The sequence below is a fragment of the Pimephales promelas genome, chromosome 23, assembly GCF_988280905.1.
Source record: "Pimephales promelas chromosome 23, fPimPro1.hap1.1, whole genome shotgun sequence".
NCBI lineage: Eukaryota > Metazoa > Chordata > Actinopteri > Cypriniformes > Leuciscidae > Pimephales > Pimephales promelas.
The window spans coordinates 27,833,135-27,845,514 of record NC_142791.1 but is presented as its reverse complement, the minus strand read 5'-3'; the positions used below and the strand labels follow the sequence as shown (position 1 = coordinate 27,845,514).

Below are 12,380 nucleotides of genomic sequence, written 5' to 3'. Positions count from 1 at the left end.
TTTTTAAACTCTGAAACTTGCAGGGTTTTTTAATGCTATAAATACCTCTTATATGACAAAAGATCAAGGAAATTTGAGCCCTTTAATGTCCATTTATATGCAAAGAGCGTTTGAGATGAGCTTACCTGAGCAGTCTCGGTACACTGTGTGAGGTCTCCTGTACCCTGCAGGTAGAGAGGTAGTGTGGAAAGAGGGATTTCTTTCTCTTTCAGAGCCAGAAGACTTCCAGTGAACGTCAGAGTGGACATGGACTCCAGCCTAGACCTGATCTGAGGCTGAAACACCCAGAACTCACTGGTGAACAGTGTCTTTGATAGCTAATGCATTACAATATTGAGTTACTCCCTTAAAAAGTAACTAATTGCATTACTTAGTTACTTTTTAAGAAAAGTAATGCGTCACGTTACTTTTGCATGACTTTTTCTCACCTTATAACAAAAAAGCTATAGTTTTGGGCAAATGTAAAGACGCTTTCAGACCAATTTTTTTTCTAAATATCGATAAAAAACTATTGCAAAATGACGGCGTTTCCATTAACCGATGTTATGCAACTAAAACGTAATTTTTTCCTCATTCCAAAAATCATGGCAACAGGCGTTGGTAGGTTTGACATTGATTTCCCATCCCCTCTGCTGACCTGAGAGGAGCCCAGGACCTCGCGTATGTTCTCCAGTCCCCGGGCAGCGTCCAGCAGGAGGGCGCTCATGATCCCGACAGCGGACGGGCGTTTGCTCATCCTGAGCACAGTTATCATGTACCCGTCGGACACGATGAGGAGCGGCTGGCGAGGATGACAGGTCACGGAGAACCGCTGTCTCATGGGGTCACGGAGCGACGCGCTCGAGCTGGACAGGCCGCCATCTTGTGTCTGCAAAGGCACTGGAGCGCTACGGATGAAATTGGAAACAGTGTTGTCAGATGGGAAATGTCAAAGTATCGTAACAGAAGCTCAAAATGATCGTATTTGGAAGAAAAGTATCATAGATGAGTCAACCGTGCAGAATACAGATATTTATTGACCAACAACTTGTTGACCACTTTATTGCTGAACTATCGACCTCGAGAAACAACTGACCGGAGCGTTACAGCAGGATGTAAACTTTTTTATTCTTACAGAGATGACATGTTAATGATGTACAACTTTGTGTAAAATATACAAAAGGAACTTTAACTTTACAGTCATTCCCCACGATGATTGGCTGAGAAGATATAGGGCTACGTGAGATGAGATGGAACTTATAGTGAATTATGGGATTTTTTCATTACTGATCAAAATTAAGATACAAAGACGATAATTATCGTACATCTGGCATCATATTTTTTATAATGTTGCTCATTGCAAATGTGAAAGGAAATGATGCCTTATGCCATTGTTAAATGAAGCATTAAATGCTTGGGAGGAGGAAGAAAAAGATGAATAAAGATGTTGATTTAAAGAAGTATTTATTTAATAAGAAAGGTCCTTATTTGTATTAGTAAAATTATATATTTTTTTTAATAAATACAACATTATAATTAAACACATTTTTTGTAAAATGCAATTTGTTTAAAATTTATTTAGAAAAAGGGTCCCACTTTATATTAAGTGGCTTTAAGTACTATGTACTTACATTGGAGTTACTACTTTGATACATTGGACTTATTGTGTACATACATGTTTTTACATTGTACTTATATTTTGAAAATACCTGCATGTAATTACAACTGTAATTAATTGATGTAATTACATTTGTAATTACACAGTTGACCCTTCCCTTACACCTTAACCCACCCTGATACCTACCCATACCACCACACCTGTCCCTAACCTTACCCATATCACACCTCAATAGCACCAAAAGTGTTTTACAATACAACAGGAACACAATAAGTACATTGTACTTATTTTCCAATGTAAGTACATAGTACTTAAAGCCACTTAATATAAAGTTTTCAATATTTTTAGAAATGTTTTTAATTAAATGTGTAAATATTTGTATAACAAGTACAATTATTAGTTTTATATGTTTTTTTTACATTTTAAATTAATTAAAATGTTTTATTGTTATTTATAAACATGTCATAAAACCTAAGATATGTTGAAGCAACAGCAACATTATGATAAAATAATAAAACCTTTTTTTCATAAAACTAATAAAACTAATTTTATTACATCTGTAAATATTTCCATAATTAATAAAACTATGACAATAAAATAAAAACATAATTACAATGGAATGTAAATTTAAAAAAGTATATGTTATTATAAACATTTACAAAAAATGTCAAAAACCTAAAACCTTTAATGCACATCTTATTTTACCTACCATTTATTTATATTTAATGCACATATTATTTAATACACATGTAAATGTTAGTAAAAATTATAAAATAATATGTGCATTAAATATAAATAAATAGTTCTTTATTTATATTTAATGCATATGTTATTTTATCATTTTTACTAACCATTTACATTTAATGCACATCTTATTTTACCAACTATTTAATTATATATATATAATGCACATCTTATATTTAATGCTCATCTCCTCCATTTGAGTTTCTAAAACGGCACGAAAAAACAACCCAACATCAATTTCCTTCAGGCAGTGAGCAACATCAGATCACCTGTAGGTGACGAGCGGGTGAAGAGGCAGGAAGTGGGCGGCGCCGAACTCAACACTACATCCTGTGGTGGACAGAGAGACGAGTCCCCCCAGACGAGCCAGCATGAGCAGAGAGCCTCTCTTCAGCACACAGGCCAGATAAAGCCCTTCCGGCGTCCAGCTGACAGAACACACCCAGTACGACCTGCAGGAAAACACACATCTTTCTCAAAGCTAGGATTCTCCGTTATACTTCACCATACTAGTGTTGTTACTCCCGTCCCTCGCAACATACTCTGTATTTTTGTACTTCCTGTTCTTACACATTCTCTGTACATTGGACTACTCATTGATTTATTGCTATTTTGTTTTTTACTAGTATTACTACTACTTATTTTATCATTTTCATTTCTTATTTACTATTTATTTATATTTAATGCACTGGACATCATATTTACTACTATCTGTTTATTTATATTTAATTCACATCTTAACTTATATATATTTTGAAACTTTATTTTTAATTTTTTTTCCTTTTGAAAAAAAAAAACACAGAGAAAAAAACAGCCACAACAACATACAATCGTTTGGTCACCAATAGATTCTTACATGAAACAAAATCGATGAAAGTATATACGTCAGATGGTACATTGGTCAATAAACATGTTTAACTTATAATATGCATCTTTTTAAAAGTACATATTTTACCATTTTTACCTTCTGTTAAATGCACATAATATTTTACCATTTTTTTTAACATTTATATTTAATGCACATCCTATTTTACCATTTTTACCAACTATTTATTTATATTTAAATCTTAGTTTATATTTTTAGCTATTTAATGCACATTCTATTTTACCATTTTTACCCACTATTTATTCATATTTAATGCACGTCTTATTTCACCATTTTACCTACTATATTTCATGCACATCTTATTTTATAATCTTTATTTCTGAGTCTAAGCAGCTGACCAGGTTTATATGTTTATTTAACTGTGCATGTGACAAATAAAAATGTTGAATCTTGAATCTTGGGGAGGGAAACAACATCACAGACTTGCTCAATATCAGATATGTCATTGCAGCAGTCAGGCAACATCTTTCCATACAAGCTATAAACCTGTTCATACAACCAGCCAATCAGATGTCTTTTAAAACACTCACCTCACATATTTAGCAGGAATAATGAGCGTCTTAACGCCACATCCTCCTAACAGGCTGGAAACCGTCACGAAGTTCTGAGTGCTGATGAACAACACCTGTGTGGCCTTTCCAATCACAGAGAAACACACGTTTAACACCCCACACACACGTCATTCCTGTGCCTGTAGGTCTGAATGTGGCGTTTATATGCTGAGTTTACCCTCGGGTCTTTCTGGTTCAGGACTACTGCTAAGAGCTGAGCGTCTGGAGAGAAGGCTGGAACCAGAGACCCCCTGGACTTCACTGGTTTACATGGAGGCAGGAGCTGGCTGAACGGGAAACACTTGGAGGACCAGTGAACACTGAATCCTGCTGAACTGCCAGACAAAACACAATCCAGCAATAAAGATCGAGCAATAAACAAACACTATATGTGTCTTGAATGCAATGCAAGTTGCTTTGGATAAAAACAGCTTGTTATTATATTAGGGCTGTGCAAAAGTTAATTGCGATTAATCGCATCCAAAATAAAAGTCTGTGTTTACATAATATATTTGTGTGTGCCGTATATGATTATTTTGTATATAAAAATACTCACACATGCATGTATATATTTAAGAAAATATGTTATTAATATATAAAATATTTATATAATATAGATTATGTATTTATAAATATATACAGAATTTAAGCGCAAATAATTCTTAAATATATACATGCATGCATAGGTATTTATATATACAAAATAATTATATACAGCACACACAAATATATTATGTAAACACAGACTTTTATTTTGGATGCGATTAATCGCAATTAACTTTTGCACAGCCCTATATTATATATAAACACATATATTATTACTCATTATTTCTGATAAAAACAGGTGAAACTCGAAAATTAGAATATGGTGCAAAAGTTCAAGGTGAAACTAATATATTATATAGATTCATTGTTACATGCAAAGTGAGATATTTCAAGCCTTTATTTTTTTATATTATGATGAATATGGATTCCAGCTCATGGAAACCTTTGCACAACATTCTGTGAAAAGGAATATTATAGAAAAATAGGAATAATAATTCTAATTTTGAATTTGGGGTTTTCATAAGCTTTAAGCCATAACCATCAAAATGATAACAAATAAAGGCTTGAAATATCTCACTTTGCATGTAATGAGTCTATATAATATATATTAGCTTCACCTTTAAAGTTGAATTACTGAAATAAATGAACTTTTGCACCATATTCTAATTTTTCAAGTTTCACCTGTACATTACGGTCCACTCTGAAGGCACTAACATGCATATACATACATATTTTTCATAGATAGACATATGTATGCACATTCACACAAACATGTACATATGCACGCTTACATATTGCAAATATATACATTACATGTGCATGCTTTTTGCCTATCTGTGGTTTTTAATATTTGTAGTTGTTATGATTATATTGACTGTTTTTAATAGTTTAATGTAGCTGGAGACTTTAAATAATCTCTTCCTGCACTGTATTTGAATTGTATTTTCTTGCATATATTTAATAGAGTACAAATTATCTATAATAAAAATAATTTAAAAAAAAGCCCAATGTAAAATAAATAACTACATTTATTAATAATCATTATCATAATAATAACAAATCACCATAAACAATATTTCCAAGTGAAATGAACAAATGATGGCGAAATTCGAACAAATAAACGCACATTTAGCATCATCTGACCTGAGTTTGTTTTCCCATGTGGAGTCCCACTGGATTTTCAGCAAGGTGACGATGAGCGTCCCGTCAGCAGTGAACACAAACGCGCTCAGACACGCGTCACCGACTGCCTACAAACACCAAAGCCAAATATAACACATATACAGAAAAGCTAAGCAACATTAAGGGCGCTTTGTTTCAGAACCTGGTGTGTTTGGCACGTGTGAACACAGATGAACGCCTGAACGAGATGTTGGAAGCAATCCGACCCAACGGTATTATAATTCATTACGGAAAATGTGCTGCATAAATAGCAGTAGTGTCTGATTATGTAAGTGAGCACATTAGTTATCATAGTGGAAAACCAAAAGAGCTCCTCTTCATCTTAATGTTGTTATACATACAGGTGAAACTCGAAAAATTTGAATATTGTGCAAAAGTTCATTTATTTCAGTAATTCAACTTTAAAGGTGAAACTAATACATTATATACACTCATTACATGCAACGTGAGATATTTCAAGCCTTTATTTGTTATAATTGTGATGATTATGGTTTACAGATAAATAAACCTTTCCACAATATTGTAATTTTGAATTTGGGGTTTTCATATCTGTAAACCATAATCATCACAATTATAACAAATAAAGGCTTGAAATATCTCACTTTGCATGTAATGAGTCTATATAATGTATTAGTTTCACATTGAAGTTGAATTACTGAAATAATGAACTTTTACATGATATTCTAATTTTTCGAGTTTCACCTGTGTGTGTATATATATATATATATATATGAAGAGTTCAGTTTCAAAGTGCCATTTGAAATTTTCTTCTAGAATGATCATTTTTTTCAAGCTTGTATATTTAAGTTCAGTGATTTCACTTAAATGGCAATGATAATTACCTATTAATTGTTATTTAAGTGAAATTACTGAACTTAAATATACAAGTTTGATAAAAATCATCATTAAAGAAGAAAATTTCAAATGGCATTTAGAGGATTTTGCATCTGAACTCTTCATATATATATATATATATATATATATATATAACAAGCTTTCCTGTGTGCCATTTGAAATTTTCTTCTAAAATGACTATCAAATTTATCAATTTTATCAATTTTATCAAACTTGTATATTTAAGTTCAGTAATTTCACTTAAATGACAATTAATAGGTAATCTTCATTGTCATTTAAGTGAAATTACTGAATTTAAATATACAAGCTTGATAAAAATGATCATTTTAGAAGAAAATTTCAAATGGCATTTAGAGGCTTTTGCATCTGAACTCTTCATATGTTGTTTATTTGCGCTTCTCCGTCCTGACGAAGCCCTGATTCCTGCTCCAGCTGCATTATAACATCCGGACAGTGTTTGCGTGTGTCTTTACACGGTCAACCTCTCGACAGCGCTGAGAGATCAAGAGAGCAAGTGAATATGCTGCAGTATTAATAAGAACGGAGTTTATAATTTAACATCGCCAATGACGGCTACATTCGTATAGTGTCTCGACAGTTACAAATAAAGCCACAATAAGCTCATGGAGCAAACTCGTCAATCATTTTAATGGATAACGCAGAGGAATCACCGACCAATAAGAGGACAGTTGTACTCGCATGTGACTTGCATAAACACATTTTGGTTTGCTTTGAAAGGTTGCATTGTGAAAAGGACCCGAACCAAGGAGAAAAAGCAACATTGTAACAAATTAAGTCAAAAAAACAATAACGCTCTAAGACTCATTCACTGTGTTTACCTGGTTCTTCACAAACACACTATGAACGGACGCCTCTTTGTCCTTTACGGAGGGCAGTTGAGTGTTTTCATGGCATGTTATGCGACTCCATCGCCCCGTGATGGTGGCGTCCCGCGGGCCGCTTAGATCCTGAGGTGTCGTACACTCCCAGAGGAACACCTGTCCTGTGAGAGCGGCCAGGAAAACTCGCTGCGCATTCTCCGAAACCAGCAGAGAAAGTCCGAGTGTAGTCGCACAACCTGCGGAAGACGAGCCGTTAGTTTGAGGATGATTACAGCATGTGCATCAGGAAAAGTTGAGCCACTGTCGTCACTCGGGCTATTTTAAAGGGTTAGTTGACCCAAAAATGAAAACTCTGTCAGTATTTACTCACCCTCATGTTGTTCCAACCCCGTAAGACCTTCGTTCATCTTCAGAACACAAATTAAGATTTTTAAGATATTAAGATCGCTCCTGCATACTAGTACTAGACTCTTGCTGGCCTCAAAAAGTCATTAAAGACATCGTTAAAATAGTCCAAGTGACTACAGGGGCTCAATCTTAACTTTATCAAACGACGAGAACACTTTTTGTGCTCAAAAATAAACAAAAATAACGACTTTATTTCAACTATTCACTTCCTTCTCCATGGGCCTGTAGTCAGTTAACGTAGTGTGATTGCGTACGTCACACGTAGGCTCACTATTGGCTGACGCTGGTCATGTGATGCGTGTGACGTACAATAACAGAAGCTTACGCTATTAAACTAGTAACCTGACTCGCGCAGAGGGAGAAATAAACCAATAGTTGAAATAAAGTCGTTTTTTTGTTGTTTTTTGCGCAGAAAAGTGTTCTCGTCGTTTGATAAACTTAAGATTGAGCCCCTGTAGTCACTTGGACTATTTTAACGATGTCTTTAATGACTTTTAGATGCCAGCAAGAGTCATTCCCTCAAGAAGCCTATGGACTGTATGCAGGAGCGATCTTAATATCTTAAATATCTTAATTTGTGTTTTCCGAAGATGAACGAAGGTCTTACGGGGTTGGAACAACATGAGGGTGAGTAAATACTGACAGAATTTTCATTTTTGGGTGAACTAACCCTTCAACGATGTCTTTAATAACTTTTCTGGACTGGCAAGTTTCAATCCCTTAGAAGCCTATGGAGGAGTGATCCAGCTCTCAGATTTAATCAGAAATATCTTCATTTGTGTTCTGAAGATGAACGAAAGTCTGGCGGGGTTGAACAACATGAGGGAAAGTCATTATTACTGACAGAGTTTACAGTTTGGGGTGAACTAACGCTTTAAGAGTTTACACAGACCTTTGATGGAAGAAACCAGCTGATGAAGCGCAGGAACTGCTGAGACCGTTTTTAGCAAATCCTTGTCTTTGTTCCACAGGAAGAGTTCTCCAGAGACCAGCAGACCCACCAGCCACACGCCTGCAAATAACAGGAATGAACACACGTGTGACCCCATCATAACACACACACACACACACTGATGAGTGACAGTCGTTCACCGTTCTGAGACGCTGACATGGACACCACCCTCTGCAACAGCGGCTGAAGTTTGGGGATCTTCTTTTTGGTCCGTCCCGAAAGCAAATGCACTTCACTGATCCGACTGTCATCTAGCAGAAAAACACCCTCCTTTTCCTGAAAGAAAACAGTGTTGACATGCACTAAAACTTTAAGATCAGGTCTATTCCACTCAGCTAGACTGCATTTATTTGATACAAAACAGTGAAGTAGCAATGTAAAACAGCTGTTTTCTGTGTGAATATATAGTAAAGTGTAATTTATTCCTCTATTTTCAGCATCATTACTCCAGTCTTCAGTGTCACATGATCCTTCACAAATCACTCTAATATGAGGATCTGATGATCAAGACACATTTATGATGATTATCAGTGTTGAAAACAGTTAAAAAGAAGAACAGAATTTATTTTAAATATAATCTTGTGTAACATTATAAATGTCTTTACTGTCACTTTTGACCAATTTAATGTGTCCGTATAATATAATGTTTTATATTTCAAATAAATGCTGTTCTTTTTAATTGTCTATTCATCAAAGAATCCTGTTTTCAACACTGATAATAATCATAAATGTTTCTTGATCATCAGATCCTCATATTAGAGTGATTTGTGAAGGATCATGTGACACTGAAGACTGGAGTAATGATGCTGAACATTCAGGAATAAATTACACTTTACTGTATATTCACATAAGAAACAACTATTTTTAAATTATATAACTAAACGATAATATATCACTGTTTTTAATGCATTTTTGATTAAATATGCAGAATTGGTGAGCAGAAGAGACTTCTTTCAAAAACATTCAACAATCTTACTGATAAAACAAATGGTTGCGTCAAAAGTTTAAAAAAAGTCACTTTATTGTCTTATGTCACTCATTTTGTTTTATTTTACTTATTTTACCACTGATCTTGTTGCTTAGCACTTATTTCGTAATTTATGTACATATATACACATTTTGTGTTTATATAGCAGTGAGGTTTATTGTATTTTGTCTGTGGAGTAGAGTTCAAATATTTTATTGTACTTGGTAACTTGTGCGTACACATAAAAATATATTGCTTTTGACTTTGATATTGGTGTTTGTTTGAAATCATTACATTAGTTTCAAAGCATTAAAAAAAAGTAAAATGTGCATTAGTATGATCTCACCCGGCCAAGCCAGCAGAATCTGGGCCACGGCTTGCGGCGCTTGATGCTGGACGACAACAAAACCTCGAACTTCACATCCATTCTCGGCACTGACGGTGAGTTTCAGAGGACCAGCAGCTCTGTTCCCGGCAACATTCGGCTTCATGTGGAGTGTGGGAATATAACACAGCAGCACACAGGGAAAATGAGTCAAATTACTCATATTTACAGCCCACATAACATGTTAAACGAGATATTGAAGCAGAGTATAATACAACCTTTGAATTATATGCTGTATTTTTCTGTTTTTTTAACTGGTTTATCAGAACAAGCACAAATAAACATAGTATGCTCATAGCATGACTACAGAAGTTAACCACAGCACGTAGTTAGCAAGATAAATCAGATATAAGGTATTTATGTACATAAACTTTCATCTAAAATTAACCATATTATTATTATTTTGCATAATTTAACCGCAAATCAAATCAGCAGTCAAAATACTGTATTACAACAACAGCTACGTTACACTATTAGTCTAAACATCACCGTTTTTAAAATGGATGAAAGAAAAATTTGTGAATGATAACATGCCAACAAATACGATTAAACGAATAATATTTAATAAATAAATAACTGTCATTAGCATGCGCAGTAATACCGTTAGCTGCGGTTTGTAAACACAACATCAAACTAGATCAACACAGACACACACACCGTAGTTCTGTACGGTCTTAAACGGATATTAAAGTGTCTTTATACTCTACCATCATCCCATGACTTTAATCAACACTTCCGTGTCTATTTTATCCGCTGTTTCGAATCTCCCTCCACTTCCGGTTTTCCAAACATCAAACATCCCATGCTTCCCGCTGCGTTTCCATAGAAGCTGCAGACGCATCCGAGCCATGATCCGAGCGCAGCCAGTGCGCATGTGCGATCAGAAGACGACGGTAGGCTTCTCGAGCTTGCGCAGAACTCATGACTTTTTTTTCTTTCTAAACACACTTATTTACAAAACACACTTTACAAGATCTATCGTTACGAGACTCGTGTGCAGAACATAGTTAAACACAGTTAAATAGAACAAAACTCGATGAGATAATCAATACAAACAAATATAAAATAGCCGAAAATAAATTAAGCAAAGTCACTTCAAAGTTATTCACATACATATATTGTCCTCAGTCTTCATAATATAGGCTATTCTTAAAAATAAAGTGACATTACATATTTTGAGACATTTTCATAGAGAGTAGCCTAAATGTTATCACTGGAGTCTTTCTGAAGTTTCAAAGAAGCAAAGTATTCCCTCGTCAATTTTAAACACCAATATGGATGAATTTTTGTTTTGCCATTTACATTTATGAATATGGTATTTACCCATAATTGTAATGATATTGTAAATTCTAAAATGTTCCTTTGGAAGGTTTTTGTTACCAAAACGAATTGCTCTAACTTCAATTATAATTCTCTCCATTTTTTTTTTATTTCCAGCCAATTCATGACATCTCGTCAGAATCTTTTTATCACTGGACAAGAGAAAAAACAATATTCAATATTTTCATCTTCCTGGAATAAGAAGAGCACACATGGCTCCATTTCAAAACCAAATCTCTTTTTAAGCATTGCTGCTACTGGATAATATCCTTTTATAATTTTGAATTGCATTTGTTTGATTTTAGGCGCAAAACTCATGACTAATCGGGTCCTCCCTCGAAATTGCGTCTATCTATCGACTATCAAAATTATAGGCTACTATAGGATACGGTACTAATTTTTTTATTTGTTAAAATAGTATTAATAGATAATAATAATAATAATAATAATAATAATAATAATAATAATAAGTAAATAATTGAACATCATTCATTACATTCTTTTTTTAATGAAATATTTAGCAATTAAAACTTTTTACACGTAATTTAACACGTAACATACAATATGAAAATTATGCATTGTCTAATTAAATATACACTTATTTGCATATATTTCCCTGAACAGTAATCTGAAGATTGGAGGTTCAAAATCCTTTTTTTATTATTATTTTGTTGACATATTAGAGTTAAAGAGTGTCCTTTAAGGGATTTTGAATATCTCAATGAATCAGAAAATGCTCCCAACAGTTTGAAAGTGCTACTGAAGAGAAGAAAAATCTGAAACTACCAAACTGCAGATGAAGAGCTATAAAACAAATACTTAAATTTGTATTTTGGATGTAATTGTCCCATTATTCTGAAGGACAAGTTGCAAGCAAAATATCCAAACATCTAATTGACCAGTGCTTTGCCTTAAAAAATAAATAATAAAAAAATAAATTACGAGGAACATGCAGAGGTATCAAAGAATGAAGCACACATATTGGGTGTAGCTTACACCACCAAAGGAAAGAAACTGAAAATGATTGTACTCTTGTGTTTTGATAATTACGACCAGACGTCACTGCAATTATCTTTATGCCACTTGACGAATTAAAAACCTGCTTATAAGCGCAATTATTGCCGTGGCTAATTTTTTACAGTCAA

At 34.0% G+C, this 12,380-nt stretch overlaps 1 protein-coding gene across 2 annotated transcripts in view; it reads right to left on the bottom strand.

Annotated features, from left to right (window-relative positions):
- The window catches only part of cplane1 (ciliogenesis and planar polarity effector 1), a 55,818-nt gene extending 45,045 nt beyond the window's left edge, over positions 1-10,773 (bottom strand). The window contains exons 1-11 of one of the 2 annotated variants that reach the window (XM_089126093.1): positions 10,623-10,773; positions 9,877-10,015; positions 8,704-8,839; positions 8,504-8,623; positions 7,201-7,439; positions 5,468-5,574; positions 3,957-4,113; positions 3,758-3,861; positions 2,611-2,793; positions 638-887; positions 126-275 (exon numbers count right to left, since the gene is read on the bottom strand). In XM_089126093.1, coding sequence (XP_088982219.1) covers positions 126-275; positions 638-887; positions 2,611-2,793; positions 3,758-3,861; positions 3,957-4,113; positions 5,468-5,574; positions 7,201-7,439; positions 8,504-8,623; positions 8,704-8,839; positions 9,877-9,957 — 1,527 coding nt within the window. In that variant the 5' untranslated portion in view covers positions 9,958-10,015; positions 10,623-10,773. Of the gene's footprint in view, positions 1-125; positions 276-637; positions 888-2,610; positions 2,794-3,757; positions 3,862-3,956; positions 4,114-5,467; positions 5,575-7,200; positions 7,440-8,503; positions 8,624-8,703; positions 8,840-9,876; positions 10,016-10,622 lie in introns of those variants that run through there. The other variant, XM_089126092.1, reaches the window with a different exon arrangement.
- Positions 10,774-12,380: the final 1,607 nt, after the last annotated feature.